We start from the raw sequence: 23,016 nt of genomic DNA on the forward strand, positions 1-23,016 counted from the left end.
GGAAGGTGGAACCTATTGGACCATGTCACCAACATGACGGCCATATTGAATACCGCCATCTTGGATTCAACTTTTTTCCAATGGGAAGGTCGGTGTGTGATACATCAAACTGGCAGAGAATTACACCAGGAAGACAATGGTGTGCTTTATTTTAACATAACTTCCTTCTGAATTCATAGAAATAGGTTCGATCACTGATAAAACAAAATATAGGCCACCAAATCCTGTTACAGGTGAAGCATCAGCAGACGCAGTTCTGGCCTTGTTCAGCAGATTTTGGGTTATCAGTGACAGAACCTGTTTCTCAGAAAGTCGTCACTGCACTGTGGGTAATAGGGGTCTGGTTGGGTGGCGTTTAATGACGTATGCTTCGTTGACCTGATATAAGGACAAGGACGATCTTAGCATGCTCTGCTTGAGATAACGCCATCATTCACATTGTAATGAAGATAAATCACTGTGTTCGCATGAGAATGAATAGTTATGTCATTATGAATCAAACTATGGTTTTTCTGGAGAAATTCACTGCCAGTTGGATGGCGGCATTCGAAATAGTCCTAAGCATCAAAATGACCAACACTGAGCTACTGTGCCATTCCATGACCGCCACATGTAGCTGATGGGCCGGACGTTCAGCAGTTTATTCACATAGTGGTATTGATACTTTATTGTCATGCATTGAACCTCGGATGGCACCCATGTGGAGGACTTCAGTTGTATCCGGTGATCCTGCTCAGTATTCTGGTGATTCACCAGTATGACAATGGGTTATCTTGAGCCCGCAACAAAAAATTTATTATTTAGAGGACCCATCTTCCATCTATACAGAATTAAGAATCTCCCAGGCAGTGGCATACATGGAACTGATGGGGCCCCATAGCAAAAACATAAATGGGTCTCCCATTAAGGCATCTAGTTTTGCCACCCAGGACAGAAGGGCCTGGTGTTTATTTCCCTTCCATACCCTCTGATATGGCCCTGCTTGACTAATTCTCCACCATCTTGGAGTAAGTTCCAGTATATGTCCTCACTACCCTGTAGAAAAAGGGATGGTGCGATCAGAGCTGGGTTCCCTTCTCTGCAAGGACCCTACATCAGTCATAGGGTCTGCTCTATGGTACGTATGCTCCTGCTTCCAGGTGCAGCTAACTCCCAGTTAGATACTTCATGCTTCGTCCTCCAGGACCAGGGGGTACACATAACGTGTATATATGCTATTAGATACATTTTATAACAAGGTATGCCTAGATACAGCAGCTCAGCCCTAAACATAGTCATCAGTAGTCAATAGTAGTCAGTGATGGTGATTACAGTGCAGAGGTTCTCAGTGATCACTGGCGATGTCTTATCTGCTTGGAGTCATTATCCTTCCCTTTTCTTCTCGATCTGTGCCCAGCCATGACTTGTCTCTGCACACAAACATCCCATCCTGCTGCTATCTGCTCCTCAGTGCAGCTCCATATTAATAATGTCCCCCTTTGTGGCCCTACTTATAGTGCCCACTTTTATGGCCCCACTTGGTAAGATTCCTGTTTGGTGACTTCAATTGGTAATAGAGTCCCCTCTATGACCCCACTAGGTAATAGAGCCCCGCCTTTGACCCTATATGGTAATAGAACCCCCCCACAACCCAAAATCTCTGGCCAGTAGTACTATCATTACTCACCCGGTACTGCCTGATGCTGTGCGCTCTGTGCCACCCAACTCATCCCCCATTTCTATTACTTAGGCAGGTGACACATTACTGTAGTTTGGCCTCCTACATTCCTATGATGCTTGGAGTTCGGGTGAGGAGATCCGCGATCAGGCTGGGGTGCACTTTCATATTAGCAATGCAAAACGGTTGCCAAAATACAGCAGATGGAGTAACAAATGGAGTAGCATGGAGCACATGGCATCAGGCATTCGTGAGTAATGATAGTTCTACTCTGGGACGGAGTATTGGGAGTGGCAGCACAATGAGTAGGGTGAGCCCCAGTCCTCTCCGACCCATAGGCCACATGGCAGTGGCCCAGAGCCGAAGGAAGGCCAGTCTGATGCTGTCTTCTAGCCAATATATGGGTGGGAATGCTAATAGGATTAACTGTTCTAAGGGTTACAAGACAAACATGAACTTAAGCAGCTGCACTAAAACAACCTTAACTAAACCCCACTGACAGAGTAACACTAACAAATCCAGTAATGGGAGTCCGTCAGTATTGGAGGAAACCATGCTGAAAGCCAACTTCTACCTTCAGCCACATGACGGTTTGTGAATGTGCCGTCTCCATCTACAGTTCATTAAAGTTTGACGTGGTGAACAGATTATATGATTTAACTTCCATGTTATTTCCTAAGGCAAATAAAAGCTGTGTGCTCTACAAGTCTGAGCAACTCCCGTCAAATCCCTCAGACTTTATGAAGGTGATCTGTGTAAATGTGCCAACAAGCAGCAACATATAGTTTTATATAGAAGTTGTAAAGTTAAATGGTTGCTTGGTCTTTTCTGTGCAACCTAAAAAGAGATAAAAGTAAATTCACAAACCTAAAGACATCACTAAAGGCCCATTTACAAGGAGCGATGATCGGTCAAAGATCACTCAAACGACAGTTTGAGTGACAGCTTTGAGCGATCATTTTGCATAAACTATTAAGTAGATACTCAGCTACTTAAAGGGGTTGTCTCGCGCCGAAACGGGGTTTTTTTTTCAATAGGCCCCCGATTCGGCGCGAGACAAACCGAAGGGATGGGTTAAAAAATATATATATATATTACTTACCCGAATCCCCGCTCTGCGACGACTTCTTTCTTCCTTCTCCAAGATGGCCGCCGGGATCTTCACCCACGATGCACCGCGGGTCTTCTCCCATGGTGCACCGTGGGCTCTGTGCGGTCCATTGCCGATTCCAGCCTCCTGATTGGCTGGAATCGGCACACGTGACGGGGCGGAGCTACGATGACGACGCGGGACCAGCTCTCCGGCACGAGCGGCCCCATTCACCAGGCAGAAGCACGGACTGCGCAAGTGCGTCTAAAAACGCCAGAAGACAGCGAATTTAGACGGATCCATGGCGACGGGGATGCTAGCAACGGAGCAGGTAAGTGAATAACTTCTGTATGGCTCATATTTAATGCACGATGTACATTACAAAGTGCATTAATATGGCCATACAGAAGTGTATGACCCTACTTGCTGCCGCGAGGCAACCCCTTTAATAGCTATTTACTGTGCAAATGAAGCCTTCAGCTGAATGCAGTTAATGGCCTGAGGGCTCTAATCTGCTTTCAGCTCCTTTGTTCTCCGATGGGAAACAATGCTATCAGCACTACCCATGAAGAACTGCTGATAAGGCTGAACGACGATTTCTAGGTTGGCCTGAATTTAACGATCAGCTAGCAGTGCCCAAAAAGTGCACGATGGCAAGGCGCTTTTTAGCGATTCTTGAGCGATCATGGTTCCGTGTAAATGGGCCTTTACTCAATTTATCTTCTATAACTCCTTCTAATAAACTCAATAAGTCAAACATATCTTGGTGGAAATTGAAGGTGTTACACTCAGACAGTTGCAGAAAACTGATGAAACTTGGAGGAAAGTTTCCCCCCTGTGAAGGGTGTAGAGTAATTAAACACTGGATCAGGTCAGTGAAGGTATTAGTGTATCTTGACGCCACCAGGAATTCCTGGTGGAGTGAAGATTGACAGGGGGTCACGCCCCCGCAGCTGATTGGCTGCAGACAGTGTTTCCCTTGAGGTCCTGCAAGCTCAGTAAAGTTAATGAGAAAAGCGATGCAGCACCCTTCAGTCCAGCAAAGGGCACAAAAGTAAGGATCAAAAGTCATTTAGCGGCGGCCACTCGGCGCAGCCCCAGGAGCAAGTGGTTTTATTGCCCGCAGCGGCGTCGGCTGATGGCCACAAGCCGGAACCCACCTCTCACTGCTATTCCGGGAGCGTCCGTCAGGGAGAAAATATGCGGCTGCCGCTACTCAGCTCACAGCCGCGACCAGGAACTCACGCGTGATGCAGCAGCGGTGGCGGCAGGGACGAAGATGTGAGCGTCTGGCTGCTTACCACGCTTGGGAGACATGGCAGCCGGGACAGACCTTACATGCTTCAGCCTGTGCATACTTTTGTCCCTGCGATGCACCCTTCGGCTGACGGTTACTACTGTTCTAAGACTTGCATTATTACTTGTAAATGCTGCCATGTTACAGTAGTAACATGGCAGCATTTACAGGTAATAATGTACAGCTAAGAACGGTAGTAACCCTCAGCCAAAGGCTGCAGCCCTGGGACAAATCTATGCACACTGTGCTGGTAGGACCTTCGTACTTTGGCCCAATCGGGAGCTGGGGGTGTGAGAGGGGCGTTTCCCCTGTCAAACCCCTGGCGTCAAGATACACTTATACTGTCAGTGTATTAGTACGGGGCCCTCTGTTAGGCAAAATGCTACATTGTTTTAGTTTATAAGTGTGAAGTTTGTTATGTAAGAAGGTCCTTTTTTTTGTCCACAGATTGTCGGCGAACAGGTATGCCAAATCGTAGAGTTTGAACTTCATAACCCAAATGGTGAAATCTCCCGCAGGACCAGCCATAGTGCAATGTCCGTACAGATTGGTCACTCAGTGGACACAGGAAGGCTCCAGTACTCTCAGACCTGGCACAGATCAACGCAGATGGACAACTCCGTATGAAGACCACCAAATTGTGCAGATGCAGTTGCTGATTGAAGGGTGACTACAGCACAGATCCGAGCGGTGGTTGGAGTCAGAGTCATCCCACGACCAATTGTAAACCGATTGCTTGAAGTTGGGTTGTATTCTAAGACCCCTATGCCATGTTTTATGCGAACCTGGTGATCATACGTCCTTACAGTAACAGCGCTTGTCGTAGGTTTCTTGAACTTTTATGTTGCATTTTCTATCTAACTGTAATCACATACGCGTTGGCTCCACAGGGCGTAAGGTTACGTCCTGGCAGCAGAGTACTTAACGCAATAGGGCGTAAACTTGTGTCCTGTGGATGGCGCAGATCAGAAGCTGAACCCGCGCCTTCCTGCAGCGGAAGTTGTCCCAGCGGGGGTACATGAGGACCCTCTTTTTTGCTCATTTTCCCCTAAATGTATGCAAAAAATAAAAGTTTAAAGAAAACCTATAATAAAATACTATAATTTGAGCACACTATTTAGCCTGCGCAGCAAAAATCGTAAAAAAACGGAGGCAAAATGGTTTTGTTCATTTTACCTACCAAGAAGTGCAATAAAAGTGATCAAAAAAGCCATATGTACCCCAAAATGGTACAAATACCCACTTGTCTTCTGCATCCTCCGCTTGAAGCGTAAAGTGATCGCTCAACGTTTGAGCGATCACCTTGCCCTGTAAATGCACACAACGATCATTATGGGTATAAATGATGAGTCATAAAAGTCTGTCAATAGTTAAAGGGGTTTTCTGGGACATAAAAAAAACAGAGCGGTTTAGAATCATCTGGATTTAAGAAGAACTGAATACTCCCCTATCTTGGCCACCGCCCGTTTAGCACTGCCACCCCGATGCCAACCACAGCAATCCAGAAGAAGCGACGGGCAGTCACATGCCATTCATAGTGCACATGACCGTAGATGCAGATGAGAAGAGGTTTAAGACGGTCGGGTCACAGTAAGCTGAGAAGCCCAAGCCAGGACCGAGCATTCAGAGCCGACAAGCCAGAAGATCCACCGTCATCAGGAGAAGGTTCACTCTTATGGAGGTGATCAGCCAAGGCAGTTACGGCACAGTGACAAAAGCCATAGAGAAGACAACAAATAAAGTCATGGCAATAAAAACTGTCCTAAAGGGGTCGTCAACCCCATAAGAGAGCCTTCACTTGGAGAACTGGATCCTCCAACTGGTGGCAGAAAGTCCCTTCCTGATCCACAGCCAACTGTCCTTGGAGACTGACAAGCAGTGGTACTTTGTCATGGAGTTTGGTTCTGGAGACATCCAGCGTCATCTGAAGAAGCATTGAACTCTCCCTGCTGACAGCGCCACCTTCTACGCCGCAGAAATTACATCCGGCCTCCAATTTGTGCCATAGGGATCTGAAACCGGCAAATATTCTAATGGACAAGTGTGGCCATCTAAAGATAGCTTTGGCCTGGCCCTCAATCAGACCAAGGCCATTACACGGTATGCCGGTACCCCTGGATACGTGGCCCCAGAGGTCATCGTGGGGCACGAATATGCCGCTGACTATTTCTCACTTGGGGTAATTATTTTTCAGTTGACGAGGGGACAGCGAAGCTCCAAATGTAAGACCGCAGCTCTGCAAAAATACCACCTTAATGGCGACTCTAAACGGATAATTAAGGAGCTTCTGTGCAACTACCCGAGAAAAAGACTAGGAACGACCAGCTCCATAAGATCACATCCATTTTTAAAAGCTATTGATTGGCAAGAATTTGAAGAGCTCAAAAGAACACCACCCTATATACCATCAGACTGAGGCCAGTGCTACCATCTGCACCCCTAGTGACCAGGAGTACATCAATGAGGCTGGTGCTACAATCTGCACCCCTAGTGACCAGGAGAACATCAATGAGGCTGGTGCTACCATCTACACCCCAAGTGACCAGGAGACCATCAATGAGGCCGGTGCTACCATCTGCACCCTTTGTGCCCAGGGTAACAGCAATGAGGTCAGTGCTACCATCTGTACCCCATGTGCGCAGGAGACCATCAATGAGGCTGGTGCTACCATCTGCCCCCCTTGTAACAACAGAGGCACCTTGGACCTATGCCATTTATAGCTGGAGAACATCAATGAGGCTGGTGCTACCATCTGTACCCCTTGTCATCAGAAGAACATCAATGAGGCTGCTGCTACCATTGGCAAGAATTGGAAGAGCTCAAAATACCACCACCGTATATACCATCAGACTGAGGCCAGTGCTACCATCTGCACCCCTAGTGACCAGGAGTACATCAATGAGGCTGGTGTTACAATCTGCATCCTTTGTGATCAGGAGAACATTAATGAGGCCGCTGCTACCATCTGCAAGCCCTGTGCCGAGGAGACCATCAATGAGGCCGGTCCTACCTTCTGCACCCCTTGTGCCCAGGGGAACATCAATGAGGCTGGTGCTACCATCTGTACCCCATGTGCGCAGGAGACCATCAATGAGGCTGGTGTTACCATCTTCCCCCGTTTTAACAGCAGAGACACCTTGGACCTCTGCCATTTATAACTGGAGAACATCAATGAGACTGATGCTACCATCTGCACCGCTTGTGATCAGGAGAACATCAATGAGGCTGCAGCTACCATCTGCACCCCTTGTGGTCAGGAGAACATCAATGAGGCTGCTGCTACCATCTGCACCCCTTGTAATCAGGAGAACATCAATGAAGCTGGTGCTACCATTTGCACCCCTTGTGATCAGGAGACCATCAATGAGGCTGCTGCTACCATCTGCACCCATTGTGCCAAGGCGAACATCAATGAGGCTGATGCTACCATCTGCACCCCTTATGCCCAGGCGAACATCAATGAGGCTGGTGCTACCATCTGCACCCCTTGTGCCCAGGAGAACATCAATGAGGCCAGTGTTACCATCTGTACCCCTAGTAGCCAGGGGAACATCAATCAGGCTGGTGCTACCCTCTGAACCCCTTGTGATCAGGAGACCATTAATGAGGCTGGTGCAACCATCTTCACTCCCTGTGCCTAGGTTAACATCAATAAGGCTGGTGCTACCATCTGTACCCTTTGTGCCCAGACGAACATCAATGAGGCTGGTGCTACCATCTGCACCCCTTGTGCCCAGGCGAACATCATTGAGGCCAGTGCTTCCATCTGCACCCCTTGTAATCAGGAGAACATCAATGAGGCTGCTGCTACCATCTGCACCCATTGTGCCAAGGCGAACATCAATGAGGCCGGTGCTACCATCTGCACCCCTTATGCCCAGGCGGACATCAATAAGGCTGATGCTACCATCTGCACCCATTGTGCCCAGGAATACATCAATGAGGCCAGTGCTACCATCTGTACCCCTAGTCGCCAAGAGAACATCAATGAGGCTGGTGCTACCATCTGCACCCCTTGTGCTGAGGAGACCATCAATGAGACTGGTGCTACCATTTGAACCACTTGTGATCAGGAGACCATTAATGAGGCCGGTGCTACCCTCTTCACCCCTTGTGCCTAGGCGAACATCAATGAGGCTGGTACCCCACTGTAACAACAGGGGCACCTTGGATCTCTGCCATTTATAACTGGAGAACATCAATGAGACTAGTGCTACCATCTGTACCCCTCGTGATCGGGGGAACATCAATGAGGCTGCTGCTGCCATCTGCACCCCTTGTGCCCAGGAGAACATCAATGAGGCCCGTGCTACCATCTGCACCCCTTGTAATCAGGAGAACATCAATGAGGCTGCTGCTACCATCTGCACCCATTGTGCCAAGGCGAACATCAATGAGGCCGGTGCTACCATCTGCACCCCTTATGCCCAGGCGAACATCAATAAGGCTGATGCTACCATCTGCACCCATTGTGCCCAGGAATACATCAATGAGGCCAGTGCTACCATCTGTACCCCTAGTCGCCAAGAGAACATCAATGAGGCTGGTGCTACCATCTGCACCCCTTGTGCGTAGGAGACCATCAATGAGGCTGGTGCTACCATCTGAACCACTTGTGATCAGGAGACCATTAATGAGGCCGGTGCTACCATCTTCACCCCTTGTGCCTAGGCGAACATCAATGAAGCTGGTACCCCGTTGTAATAACAGGGCACCTTGGGCCTCTGCCATTTATAACTGGAGAACATCAATGAGACTAGTGCTACCATCTGTACCCCTCGTGATCAGGGGAACATCAATGAGGCTGCTGCTGCCACCTGCACCCCTTGTGCCCAGGAATACATCAATGAGGCCAGTGCTACCATCTGTACCCCTAGTCGCCAAGAGAACATCAATCAGGCTGGTGCTACCATCTGCACCCCTTGTGCGCAGGAGACCATCAATGAGGCTGGTGCTACCATCTGCACCCCTTGTGATCAGGAGAACATCAATGAGGCCGCTCCTGCCATCTGTACCCCTTGTGCCCAGGCGAACATCAATGAGGCTGCTGCTACCATTCGCACCTCTTGTGCCCAGGCGAACATCAATGAGGCCTGTGCTACCATCTGCACCCCTTGTGATCAGGAGAACATCAATGAGGCTGGTGCTACCATCTGAACCCCTTGTGATCAGGAGACCATTAATGAGGCTGGTGCGACCATCTTCACTCCCTGTGCCTAGGTTAAAATCAATAAGGTTGGTGCTACCATCTGTACCCTTTCTGCCCAGACGAAAATCAATGAGGCTGGTGCTACCATCTGCACCTCTTGTGCCCAGGTGAACATCAATGAGGCCTGTGCTACCATCTGAACCCCTAGTGATCAGGCAAACATCAATGAGGCCGGTGCTACCATCTGCACCGCTTGTGATCAGGAGAACATCAATGAGGCTGCTCCTACCATCTGCACCCCATGAGGTCAGGAGAACATCAATGAGGCTGCTGCTACCATCTGCACCCCTTGTAATCAGGAGAACATCAATGAGGCTGGTGCTACCATCTGCACCCCTTGTGATCAGGAGACCATCAATGAGGCTGCTGCTACCATCTGCACCCCTTGTGCCCAGGCGAACATCAATGAGGCTGGTGCTACCATCTGCACCCCTTGTGCCCAAGAGAACATCAATGAGCCCAGTGCTACCATCTGTACCCCTAGTAGCCAGGGGAACATCAATCAGGCTGGTGCTACCATCTGCACCCCTTGTGCGCAGGAGACCATCAATGAGGCTGGTGTTACCATCTGCACCCCTTGTGATCAGGAGAACATCAATGAGGCCGCTGCTACCATCTGTACCCCTTGTGCCCAGGCGACATCAATGAGGCTGCTGCTACCATTCGCACCTCTTGTGCCCAGGCGAACATCAATGAGGCCTGTGTTACCATCTGAACCCCTTGTGATCAGGAGAACATCAATGAGTCTGGTGCTACCATCTGTACCCTTTGTGCCCAGACGAACATCAATGAGTCTGGTGCTACCATCTGCACCCCTTGTGCCCAGGCGAACATCAATGAGATTGCTGCTTCCATCTGCACCCCTTGTAATCAGGAGAACATCAATGAGGCTGCTACTACCATCTGCAGCCATTGCGCCAAGGCGAACATCAATGAGGCCGGTTCAACCATCTGCACCCCTTATGCCCAGGCGAACATCAATAAGGCTGATGCTACCATCTGCACCCATTGTGCCCAGGAATACATCAATGAGGCCAGTGCTACCATCTGTACCCCTAGTCGCCAAGAGAACATCAATGATGCTGGTGCTACCATCTGCACCCCTTGTGCGCAGGAGACCATCAATGAGGCTGGTGCTACCATCTGAACCACTTGTGATCAGGAGACCATTAATGAGGCCGGTGCTACCATCTTCACCCCTTGTGCCTAGGCGAACATCAATGAGGCTGGCATCCCGTTGTAACAACAGGGGCACCTTGGACCTCTGCCATTTATAACTGGAGAACATCAATGAGACTAGTGCTACCATCTGTACCCCTCGTGATCAGGGGAACATCAATGAGGCTGCTGCTACCATCTGCACCCCTTGTGCCCAGGAGAACATCAATGAGGCCAGTGCTTTCATCTGCACCCCTTGTAATCAGGAGAACATCAATGAGGCTGGTGCTATCATCTGCACCCCTTGTGATCAGGAGACCATCAATGAGGCTGCTCCTACCATCTGCACCCCTTGTGGTCAGGAGAACATCAATGAGGCTGCTGCTACCATCTGCACCCCTTGTAATCAGGAGATCATCAATGAGGCTGGTGCTACCATCTGCACCCCTTGCGATCAGGAGAGCATCAATGAGACTACTGCTACCATCTGTACCCCTTGTGCCTAGGCAAACATCAATGAGGCTCCTGCTACCATCTGCACCTCTTGTGCCCAGGTGAACATCAATGAGGCCTGTGCTACCATCTGAACCCCTTGTGATCAGGCAAACATCAATGAGGCCGGTGCTACCATCTGCACCGCTTGTGATCAGGAGAACATCAATGAGGCTGCTCCTACCATCTGCACCCCTTGTGGTCAGGAGAACATCAATGAGGCTGCTGCTACCATCTGCACCCCTTGTAATCAGGAGATCATCAATGAGGCTGGTGCTACCATCTGCACCCCTTGTGATCAGGAGACCATCAATGAGGCTGCTGCTACCATCTGCACCCCTTGTGCCCAGGCGAACATCAATGAGGCTGGTGCTACCATCTGCACCCCTTGTGCCCAGGCGAACATCAATAAGGCTGATGCTACCATCTGCACCCATTGTGCCCAGGAATACATCAATGAGGCCAGTGCTACCATCTGTACCCCTAGTCGCCAAGAGAACATCAATGATGCTGGTGCTACCATCTGCACCCCTTGTGCGCAGGAGACCATCAATGAGGCTGGTGCTACCATCTGAACCACTTGTGATCAGGAGACCATTAATGAGGCCGGTGCTACCATCTTCACCCCTTGTGCCTAGGCGAACATCAATGAGGCTGGTATCCCGTTGTAACAACAGGGGCACCATGGACCTCTGCCATTTATAACTGGAGAACATCAATGAGACTAGTGCTACCATCTGTACCCCTCGTGATCAGGGGACATCAATGAGGCTGCTGCTGCCATCTGCACCCCTTGTGCCCAGGAGAACATCAATGAGGCCAGTGCTATCATCTGCACCCCTTGTAATCAGGAGAACATCAATGAGGCCAGTGCTATCATCTGCACCCCTTGTAATCAGGAGAACATCAATGAGGCTGGTGCTATCATCTGCACCCCTTGTGATCAGGAGACCATCAATGAGGCTGCTGCTACCATCTGCACCCCTTGCGATTAGGAGAGCATCAATGAGACTACTGCTACCATCTGTACCCCTTGTGCCCAGGCAAACATCAACGACGCTCCTGCTACCATCTGCACCTCTTGTGCCCAGGTGAACATCAATGAGGCCTGTGCTACCATCTGAACCCCTAGTGATCAGGCAAACATCAATGAGGCCGGTGCTACCATCTGCACCGCTTGTGATCAGGAGAACATCAATGAGGCTGCTCCTACCATCTGCACCCCATGAGGTCAGGAGAACATCAATGAGGCTGCTGCTACCATCTGCACCCCTTGTAATCAGGAGAACATCAATGAGGCTGGTGCTACCATCTGCACCCCTTGTGATCAGGAGACCATCAATGAGGCTGCTGCTACCATCTGCACCCCTTGTGCCCAGGCGAACATCAATGAGGCTGGTGCTACCATCTGCACCCCTTGTGCCCAAGAGAACATCAATGAGCCCAGTGCTACCATCTGTACCCCTAGTAGCCAGGGGAACATCAATCAGGCTGGTGCTACCATCTGCACCCCTTGTGCGCAGGAGACCATCAATGAGGCTGGTGTTACCATCTGCACCCCTTGTGATCAGGAGAACATCAATGAGGCCGCTGCTACCATCTGTACCCCTTGTGCCCAGGCGACATCAATGAGGCTGCTGCTACCATTCGCACCTCTTGTGCCCAGGCGAACATCAATGAGGCCTGTGCTACCATCTGCACCCCTTGTGATCAGGAGAACATCAATGAGTCTGGTGCTACCATCTGTACCCTTTGTGCCCAGACGAACATCAATGAGTCTGGTGCTACCATCTGCACCCCTTGTGCCCAGGCGAACATCAATGAGATTGCTGCTTCCATCTGCACCCCTTGTAATCAGGAGAACATCAATGAGGCTGCTACTACCATCTGCAGCCATTGCGCCAAGGCGAACATCAATGAGGCCGGTTCAACCATCTGCACCCCTTATGCCCAGGCGAACATCAATAAGGCTGATGCTACCATCTGCACCCATTGTGCCCAGTAATACATCAATGAGGCCAGTGCTACCATCTGTACCCCTAGTCGCCAAGAGAACATCAATGATGCTGGTGCTACCATCTGCACCCCTTGTGCGCAGGAGACCATCAATGAGGCTGGTGCTACCATCTGAACCACTTGTGATCAGGAGACCATTAATGAGGCCGGTGCTACCATCTTCACCCCTTGTGCCTAGGCGAACATCAATGAGGCTGGCATCCCGTTGTAACAACAGGGGCACCTTGGACCTCTGCCATTTATAACTGGAGAACATCAATGAGACTAGTGCTACCATCTGTACCCCTCGTGATCAGGGGAACATCAATGAGGCTGCTGCTACCATCTGCACCCCTTGTGCCCAGGAGAACATCAATGAGGCCAGTGCTTTCATCTGCACCCCTTGTAATCAGGAGAACATCAATGAGGCTGGTGCTATCATCTGCACCCCTTGTGATCAGGAGACCATCAATGAGGCTGCTCCTACCATCTGCACCCCTTGTGGTCAGGAGAACATCAATGAGGCTGCTGCTACCATCTGCACCCCTTGTAATCAGGAGATCATCAATGAGGCTGGTGCTACCATCTGCACCCCTTGCGATCAGGAGAGCATCAATGAGACTACTGCTACCATCTGTACCCCTTGTGCCTAGGCAAACATCAATGAGGCTCCTGCTACCATCTGCACCTCTTGTGCCCAGGTGAACATCAATGAGGCCTGTGCTACCATCTGAACCCCTTGTGATCAGGCAAACATCAATGAGGCCGGTGCTACCATCTGCACCGCTTGTGATCAGGAGAACATCAATGAGGCTGCTCCTACCATCTGCACCCCTTGTGGTCAGGAGAACATCAATGAGGCTGCTGCTACCATCTGCACCCCTTGTAATCAGGAGATCATCAATGAGGCTGGTGCTACCATCTGCACCCCTTGTGATCAGGAGACCATCAATGAGGCTGCTGCTACCATCTGCACCCCTTGTGCCCAGGCGAACATCAATGAGGCTGGTGCTACCATCTGCACCCCTTGTGCCCAGGCGAACATCAATAAGGCTGATGCTACCATCTGCACCCATTGTGCCCAGGAATACATCAATGAGGCCAGTGCTACCATCTGTACCCCTAGTCGCCAAGAGAACATCAATGATGCTGGTGCTACCATCTGCACCCCTTGTGCGCAGGAGACCATCAATGAGGCTGGTGCTACCATCTGAACCACTTGTGATCAGGAGACCATTAATGAGGCCGGTGCTACCATCTTCACCCCTTGTGCCTAGGCGAACATCAATGAGGCTGGTATCCCGTTGTAACAACAGGGGCACCATGGACCTCTGCCATTTATAACTGGAGAACATCAATGAGACTAGTGCTACCATCTGTACCCCTTGTGATCAGGGGACATCAATGAGGCTGCTGCTGCCATCTGCACCCCTTGTGCCCAGGAGAACATCAATGAGGCCAGTGCTATCATCTGCACCCCTTGTAATCAGGAGAACATCAATGAGGCCAGTGCTATCATCTGCACCCCTTGTAATCAGGAGAACATCAATGAGGCTGGTGCTATCATCTGCACCCCTTGTGATCAGGAGACCATCAATGAGGCTGCTGCTACCATCTGCACCCCTTGCGATTAGGAGAGCATCAATGAGACTACTGCTACCATCTGTACCCCTTGTGCCCAGGCAAACATCAATGACGCTCCTGCTACCATCTGCACCTCTTGTGCCCAGGTGAACATCAATGAGGCCTGTGCTACCATCTGAACCCCTAGTGATCAGGCAAACATCAATGAGGCCGGTGCTACCATCTGCACCGCTTGTGATCAGGAGAACATCAATGAGGCTGCTCCTACTATCTGCACCCCATGAGGTCAGGAGAACATCAATGAGGCTGCTGCTACCATCTGCACCCCTTGTAATCAGGAGAACATCAATGAGGCTGGTGCTACCATCTGCACCCCTTGTGATCAGGAGACCATCAATGAGGCTGCTGCTACCATCTGCACCCCTTGTGCCCAGGCGAACATCAATGAGGCTGGTGCTACCATCTGCACCCCTTGTGCCCAAGAGAACATCAATGAGCCCAGTGCTACCATCTGTACCCCTAGTAGCCAGGGGAACATCAATCAGGCTGGTGCTACCATCTGCACCCCTTGTGCGCAGGAGACCATCAATGAGGCTGGTGTTACCATCTGCACCCCTTGTGATCAGGAGAACATCAATGAGGCCGCTGCTACCATCTGTACCCCTTGTGCCCAGGCGACATCAATGAGGCTGCTGCTACCATTCGCACCTCTTGTGCCCAGGCGAACATCAATGAGGCCTGTGTTACCATCTGAACCCCTTGTGATCAGGAGAACATCAATGAGTCTGGTGCTACCATCTGTACCCTTTGTGCCCAGACGAACATCAATGAGGCTGCTGCTACCATCTGCACCCCTTGTGCCCAGGCGAACATCAATGAGATTGCTGCTTCCATCTGCACCCCTTGTAATCAGGAGAACATCAATGAGGCTGCTACTACCATCTGCAGCCATTGCGCCAAGGCGAACATCAATGAGGCCGGTTCAACCATCTGCACCCCTTATGCCCAGGCGAACATCAATAAGGCTGATGCTACCATCTGCACCCATTGTGCCCAGGAATACATCAATGAGGCCAGTGCTACCATCTGTACCCCTAGTCGCCAAGAGAACATCAATGATGCTGGTGCTACCATCTGCACCCCTTGTGCGCAGGAGACCATCAATGAGGCTGGTGCTACCATCTGAACCACTTGTGATCAGGAGACCATTAATGAGGCCGGTGCTACCATCTTCACCCCTTGTGCCTAGGCGAACATCAATGAGGCTGGCATCCCGTTGTAACAACAGGGGCACCTTGGACCTCTGCCATTTATAACTGGAGAACATCAATGAGACTAGTGCTACCATCTGTACCCCTCGTGATCAGGGGAACATCAATGAGGCTGCTGCTACCATCTGCACCCCTTGTGCCCAGGAGAACATCAATGAGGCCAGTGCTTTCATCTGCACCCCTTGTAATCAGGAGAACATCAATGAGGCTGGTGCTATCATCTGCACCCCTTGTGATCAGGAGACCATCAATGAGGCTGCTCCTACCATCTGCACCCCTTGTGGTCAGGAGAACATCAATGAGGCTGCTGCTACCATCTGCACCCCTTGTAATCAGGAGATCATCAATGAGGCTGGTGCTACCATCTGCACCCCTTGCGATCAGGAGAGCATCAATGAGACTACTGCTACCATCTGTACCCCTTGTGCCTAGGCAAACATCAATGAGGCTCCTGCTACCATCTGCACCTCTTGTGCCCAGGTGAACATCAATGAGGCCTGTGCTACCATCTGAACCCCTTGTGATCAGGCAAACATCAATGAGGCCGGTGCTACCATCTGCACCGCTTGTGATCAGGAGAACATCAATGAGGCTGCTCCTACCATCTGCACCCCTTGTGGTCAGGAGAACATCAATGAGGCTGCTGCTACCATCTGCACCCCTTGTAATCAGGAGATCATCAATGAGGCTGGTGCTACCATCTGCACCCCTTGTGATCAGGAGACCATCAATGAGGCTGCTGCTACCATCTGCACCCCTTGTGCCCAGGCGAACATCAATGAGGCTGGTGCTACCATCTGCACCCCTTGTGCCCAGGCGAACATCAATAAGGCTGATGCTACCATCTGCACCCATTGTGCCCAGGAATACATCAATGAGGCCAGTGCTTTCATCTGCTCCCCTTGTAATCAGGAGAACATCAATGAGGCTGGTGCTACCATCTGCACCCCTTGTGATCAGGAGACCATCAATGAGGCTGCTGCCATCTGCACCCCTTGCGATCAGGAGAGCATCAATGAGACTGCTGCTACCATCTCTACCCCTTGTGCCAGAGCGAACATCAATGAGGCTCCTGCTACCATCTGCACCTCTTGTGCCCAGGTGAACATCAATGAGGCCTGTGCTACCATCTGAACCCCTTGTGCCCAGGTGAACATCAATGAGGCTCCTGCTACCATCTGCACCTCTTGTGCCCAGGTGAACATCAATGAGGCTGCTGCTACCATCTGCACGCCTTGCGATCAGGAGAGCATCAATGAGACTACTGCTACCATCTGTACCCCTTGTGCCCAGGCAAACATCAATGAGGCTCCTGCTACCATCTGCACCTCTTCTGCCCAGGTGAACATTAATGAGGCCTGTGCTACCATCTGCACCCCTTGTGATCAGGAGACCATCAATGAGGCTGCTGCTACCATCTGCACCCCTTGTGCCAAGGCGAACATCAATGAGGCCGGTGCTACCATCTGCACCTAGTATGCCCAGGCGAACATCAATGAGGCTGGTGCTACCATCTGCACCCCTTGTGCCCAAGAGAACATCAATGAGCCCAGTGCTACCATCTGTACCCCTAGTAGCCAGGGGAACATCAATCAGGCTGGTGCTACCATCTGCACCCCTTGTGCGCAGGAGACTATCAATGAGGCTGGTGTTACCATCTGCACCCCTTGTGATCAGGAGAACATCAATGAGGCCGCTGCCACCATCTGTACCCCTTGTGCCAAGGCGACATCAATGAGGCTGCTTGTACCATTCGCACCTCTTGTGCCCAGGCGAACATCAATGAGGCCTGTGTTACCATCTGCACCCCTTGTGATCAGGAGAACATCAATGAGGCTGGTGCTACCATCTGCACCCCTTATGCCCAGGCGAACATCAATAAGGCTGATGCTACCATCTGCACCCATTGTGCCCAGGAATATATCAATGAGGCCAGTGCTACCATCTGTACCCCTAGTCGCCAAGAGAACATCAATGATGCTGGTGCTACCATCTGCACCCCTTGTGCGCAGGAGACCATCAATGAGGCTGGTGCTACCATCTGAACCACTTGTGATCAGGAGACCATTAATGAGGCCGGTGCTACCATCTTCACCCCTTGTGCCTAGGCGAACATCAATGAGGCTGGTATCCCGTTGTAACAACAGGGGCACCTTGGACCTCTGCCATTTATAACTGGAGAACATCAATGAGACTAGTGCTACCATCTGTACCCCTCGTGATCAGGGGAACATCAATGAGGCTGCTGCTACCATCTGCACCCCTTGTGCCCAGGAGAACATCAATGAGGCCAGTGCTTTCATCTGCACCCCTTGTAATCAGGAGAACATCAATGAGGCCAGTGCTACCATCTGCACCCCTTGTGATCAGGAGACCATCAATGAGGCTGCTGCCATCTGCACCCCTTGCGATCAGGAGAGCATCAATGAGACTGCTGCTACCATCTTTACCCCTTGTGCCAAGGCGAACATCAATGAGGCTCCTGCTACCATCTGCACCTCTTGTGCCCAGGTGAACATCAATGAGGCCTGTGCTACCATCTGAACCCCTTGTGCCCAGGCGAACATCAATGAGGCTCCTGCTACCATCTGCACCTCTTGTGCCCAGGTGAACATCAATGAGGCTGGTGCTACCATGTGCACCCCTTATAATCAGGAGAACATCAATGAGGCTGCTGCTACCATCTGCACCCCTTGCGATCAGGAGAGCATCAATGAGACTACTGCTACCATCTGTACCCCTTGTGCCCAGGCAAACATCAATGAGGCTCCTGCTACCATCTGCACCTCTTGTGCCCAGGCAAACATCAATGAGGCTCCTGCTACCATCTGCACCTCTTGTGCCCAGGTGAACATCAATGAGGCCTGTGCTACCATCTGAACCCCTTGTGATCAGGCAAACATCAATGAGGCCGGTGCTACCATCTGCACCGCTTGTGATCAGGAGAACATCAATGAGGCTGCTCCTACCATCTGCACCCCTTGTGGTCAGGAGAACATCAATGAGGCTGCTGCTACCATCTGCACCCCTTGTAATCAGGAGAACATCAATGAGGCTGGTGCTACCATCTGCACCCCTTGTGATCAGGAGACCATCAATGAGGCTGCTGCTACCATCTGCACCCCTTGTGCCAAGGCGAACATCAATGAGGCCGGTGCTACCATCTGCACCTAGTATGCCCAGGCGAACATCAATGAGGCTGGTGCTACCATCTGCACCCCTTGTGCCCAAGAGAACATCAATGAGCCCAGTGCTACCATCTGTACCCCTAGTAGCCAGGGGAACATCAATCAGGCTGGTGCTACTATCTGCACCCCTTGTGCGCAGGAGACCATCAATGAGGCTGGTGTTACCATCTGCACCCCTTGTGATCAGGAGAACATCAATGAGGCCGCTGCTACCATCTGTACCCCTTGTGCCCAGGCGACATCAATGAGGCTGCTGCTACCATTCGCACCTCTTGTGCCCAGGCGAACATCAATGAGGCCTGTGTTACCATCTGCACCCCTTGTGATCAGGAGAACATCAATGAGGCTGGTGCTACCATCTGTACCCTTTGTGCCCAGACGAACATCAATGAGGCTGGTGCTACCATCTGCATCCCTTGTGCCCAGGCGAACATCAATGAGATTGCTGCTTCCATCTGCACCCCTTGAAATCAGGAGAACATCAATGAGGCTGCTACTACCATCTGCACCCATTGTGCCAAGGCGAACATCAATGAGGCCGGTTCAACCATCTGCACCCCTTATGCCCAGGCGAACATCAATAAGGCTGATGCTACCATCTGCACCCATTGTGCCCAGGAATACATCAATGAGGCCAGTGCTACCATCTGTACCCCTAGTCGCCAAGAGAACATCAATGATGCTGGTGCTACCATCTGCACCCCTTGTGCGCAGGAGACCATCAATGAGGCTGGTGCTACCATCTGAACCACTTGTGATCAAGAGACCATTAATGAGGCCGATGCTACCATCTTCACCCCTTGTGCCTAGGTGAACATCAATGAGGCTGGTATCCCGTTGTAACAACAGGGGCACCTTGGACCTCTGCCATTTATAACTGGAGAACATCAATGACACTAGTGCTACCATCTGTACCCCTCGTGATCAGGGGAACATCAATGAGGCTGCTGCTACCATCTGCACCCCTTGTGCCCAGGAGAACATCAATGAGGCCAGTGCTTTCATCTGCACCCCTTTTAATCAGGAGAACATCAATGAGGCTGGTGCTACCATCTGCACCCCTTGTGATCAGGAGACCATCAATGAGGCTGCTGCCATCTGCACCCCCTGCGATCAGGAGAGCATCAATGAGACTGCTGCTACCATCTCTACCCCTTGTGCCAAGGCGAACATCAATGAGGCTCCTGCTACCATCTGCACCTCTTGTGCCCAGGTGAACATCAATGAGGCCTGTGCTACCATCTGAACCCCTTGTGCCCAGGCGAACATCAATGAGGCTCCTGCTACCATCTGCACCTCTTGTGCCCAGGTGAACATCAATGAGGCTGGTGCTACCATGTGCACCCCTTGTGCGCAGGAGACCATCAATGAGGCTGCTGCTACCATCTGCACCCCTTGCGATCAGGAGAGCATCAATGAGACTACTGCTACCATCTGTACCCCTTGTGCCCAGGCAAACATCAATGAGGCTCCTGCTACCATCTGCACCTCTTGTGCCCAGGTGAACATCAATGAAGCCTGTGCTACCATCTGAACCCCTTGTGATCAGGCAAACATCAATGAGGCCGGTGCTACCATCTGCACCGCTTGTGATCAGGAGAACATCAATGAGGCTGCTCCTACCATCTGCACCCCTTGTGGTCAGGAGAACATCAATGAGGCTGCTGCTACCATCTGCACCCCTTGTAATCAGGAGAACATCAATGAGGCTGGTGCTACCATCTGCACCCCTTGTGATCAGGAGACCATCAATGAGGCTGCTGCTACCATCTGCACCCCTTGTGCCAAGGCGAACATCAATGAGGCCGGTGCTACCATCTGCACCTAGTATGCCCAGGCGAACATCAATGAGGCTGGTGCTACCATCTGCACCCCTTGTGCCCAAGAGAACATCAATGAGCCCAGTGCTACCATCTGTACCCCTAGTAGCCAGGGGAACATCAATCAGGCTGGTGCTACTATCTGCACCCCTTGTGCGCAGGAGACCATCAATGAGGCTGGTGTTACCATCTGCACCCCTTGTGATCAGGAGAACATCAATGAGGCCGCTGCTACCATCTGTACCCCTTGTGCCCAGGCGACATCAATGAGGCTGCTGCTACCATTCGCACCTCTTGTGCCCAGGCGAACATCAATGAGGCCTGTGTTACCATCTGCACCCCTTGTGATCAGGAGAACATCAATGAGGATGGTGCTACCATCTGTACCCTTTGTGCCCAGACGAACATCAATGAGGCTGGTGCTACCATCTGCATCCCTTGTGCCCAGGCGAACATCAATGAGATTGCTGCTTCCATCTGCACCCCTTGTAATCAGGAGAACATCAATGAGGCTGCTACTACCATCTGCACCCATTGTACCAAGGCGAACATCAATGAGGCCGGTTGAACCATCTGCACCCCTTATGCCCAGGCGAACATCAATAAGGCTGATGCTACCATCTGCACCCATTGTGCCCAGGAATACATCAATGAGGCCAGTGCTACCATCTGTACCCCTAGTCGCCAAGAGAACATCAATGATGCTGGTGCTACCATCTGCACCCCTTGTGCGCAGGAGACCATCAATGAGGCTGGTGCTACCATCTGAACCACTTGTGATCAGGAGACCATTAATGAGGCCGATGCTACCATCTTCACCCCTTGTGCCTAGGCGAACATCAATGAGGCTGGTATCCCGTTGTAACAACAGGGGCACCTTGGACCTCTGCCATTTATAACTGGAGAACATCAATGACACTAGTGCTACCATCTGTACCCCTCGTGATCAGGGGAACATCAATGAGGCTGCTGCTACCATCTGCACCCCTTGTGCCCAGGAGAACATCAATGAGGCCAGTGCTTTCATCTGCACCCCTTGTAATCAGGAGAACATCAATGAGGCTGGTGCTACCATCTGCACCCCTTGTGATCAGGAGACCATCAATGAGGCTGCTGCCATCTGCACCCCTTGCGATCAGGAGAGCATCAATGAGACTGCTGCTACCATCTCTACCCCTTGTGCCAAGGCGAACATCAATGAGGCTCCAGCTACCATCTGCACCTCTTGTGCCCAGGTGAACATCAATGAGGCCTGTGCTACCATCTGAACCCCTTGTGCCCAGGCGAACATCAATGAGGCTCCTGCTACCATCTGCACCTCTTGTGCCCAGGTGAACATCAATGAGGCTGGTGCTACCATCTGCACCCCTTGTGCGCAGGAGACCATCAATGAGGCTGGTGCTACCATCTGCACCCCTTGTGATCAGGAGAACATCAATGAGGCCGCTGCTACCATCTGTACCCCTTGTGCCCAGGCGAACATCAATGAGGCTCCTGCTACCATCTGCACCCCTTGTGATCAGGAGAACATCAATGAGGCCTGTGCTACCATCTGCACCCCTTGTGATCAGGAGAACATCAATGAGGCTGGTGCTACCATCTGCACTCCTTGTGATCAGGAAACCATTAATGAGGCTGGTGCGACCATCTTCACTCCTTGTGCCTAGGTTAACATCAATAAGGCTGGTGCTACCATCTGTACCCCGTTGTAACAACAGAGGCACCTTGAACCTCTGCCATTTATAACTGAAGAACATCAATGAGGCTCCTGCTACTATCTGCACCTCTTGTGCCCAGGTGAACATCAATGAGGCCTGTGCTACCATCTGAACCCCTTTTGATCAGGCGAACATCAATGAGGCCGGTGCTACCATCTTCACCCCTTGTGCCTAGACGAACATCAATGAGGCTGGTGCTACCATCTGCACCCCTTGTGCGCAGGAGACCATCAATGAGGCTGGTGCTACCATCTGCATCCCTTGTGATCAGGAGAGCATCACTGAGACTGATGCTACCATCTGTACCCCTTGTGCGCAGGCGAACATCAATAAGGCTCCTGCTACCATCTGCACCTCTAGTGCCCAGGTGAAAATCAATGAGGCCTGTGCTACCATCTGAACTCCTTGTGATCAGCGAACATCAATGAGGCTGGTGCTACCATCTACACCCCTAGTGACCAGGAAACCATCAATTAGGTCGGTGCTACCATCTGTACTCTTTGTGCCCAGGGTAACATCAATAAGGTCAGTGCTACC

At 51.1% G+C, this 23,016-nt stretch overlaps 2 protein-coding genes across 2 annotated transcripts; both read right to left on the reverse strand.

The window, feature by feature from the left end:
- Positions 1–15,464: 15,464 nt before the first annotated feature.
- Positions 15,465–19,454, reverse strand: LOC136578067 (WAG22 antigen-like). Its single transcript, XM_066577976.1, has 5 exons — positions 19,211–19,454; positions 17,967–18,725; positions 17,513–17,857; positions 15,837–17,411; positions 15,465–15,727 (listed from the first exon to the last, which is right to left on the reverse strand). The coding sequence occupies exons 1-5, from the start codon at positions 19,452–19,454 to the stop codon at positions 15,465–15,467; spliced, it is 3,186 nt and encodes a 1,061-aa protein (XP_066434073.1).
- Positions 19,455–19,484: 30 nt separating this feature from the next.
- On the reverse strand, positions 19,485–22,587 carry LOC136578068 (uncharacterized PE-PGRS family protein PE_PGRS44-like). The gene is made up of 4 exons (XM_066577977.1): positions 21,699–22,587; positions 21,053–21,589; positions 19,857–20,567; positions 19,485–19,747 (listed from the first exon to the last, which is right to left on the reverse strand). The coding sequence occupies exons 1-4, from the start codon at positions 22,585–22,587 to the stop codon at positions 19,485–19,487; spliced, it is 2,400 nt and encodes a 799-aa protein (XP_066434074.1).
- Between the last annotated feature and the right edge of the window lie 429 nt (positions 22,588–23,016).

Source organism: Eleutherodactylus coqui, chromosome 8 (assembly GCF_035609145.1).
Source record: "Eleutherodactylus coqui strain aEleCoq1 chromosome 8, aEleCoq1.hap1, whole genome shotgun sequence".
Taxonomy (NCBI): domain Eukaryota; kingdom Metazoa; phylum Chordata; class Amphibia; order Anura; family Eleutherodactylidae; genus Eleutherodactylus; species Eleutherodactylus coqui.

Bases quoted from the DNA above. Each gene is read 5' to 3' on its own strand.
- LOC136578067 (XM_066577976.1), bottom strand. From the start codon at position 19,454: ATGGGTGCAGATGGTAGTAGCAGCCTCATTGATGTTCTCCTGATTTCA. The intron at 17,412-17,512 runs GTGCGAATGGTA...CAAGGGGTGCAG, and splicing joins TGTTCGCCTGGGCACAAGAG to ATGGTAACACCAGCCTCATT. The intron at 15,728-15,836 runs GTACAGATGGTA...ATGTTCGCCTAG, and splicing joins TGTTCCCCTGATCACGAGGG to GCACAAGGGGTGAAGATGGT.
- LOC136578068 (XM_066577977.1), bottom strand. From the start codon at position 22,587: ATGGTAGCACAGGCCTCATTGATGTTCACCTGGGCACAAGAGGTGCAG. The intron at 21,590-21,698 runs GTACAGATGGTA...ATGTTCGCCTAG, and splicing joins TGTTCCCCTGATCACGAGGG to GCACAAGGGGTGAAGATGGT. The intron at 20,568-21,052 runs GTGCGAATGGTA...CAAGGGGTGCAG, and splicing joins TGTTCGCCTGGGCACAAGAG to ATGGTAGGAGCAGCCTCATT.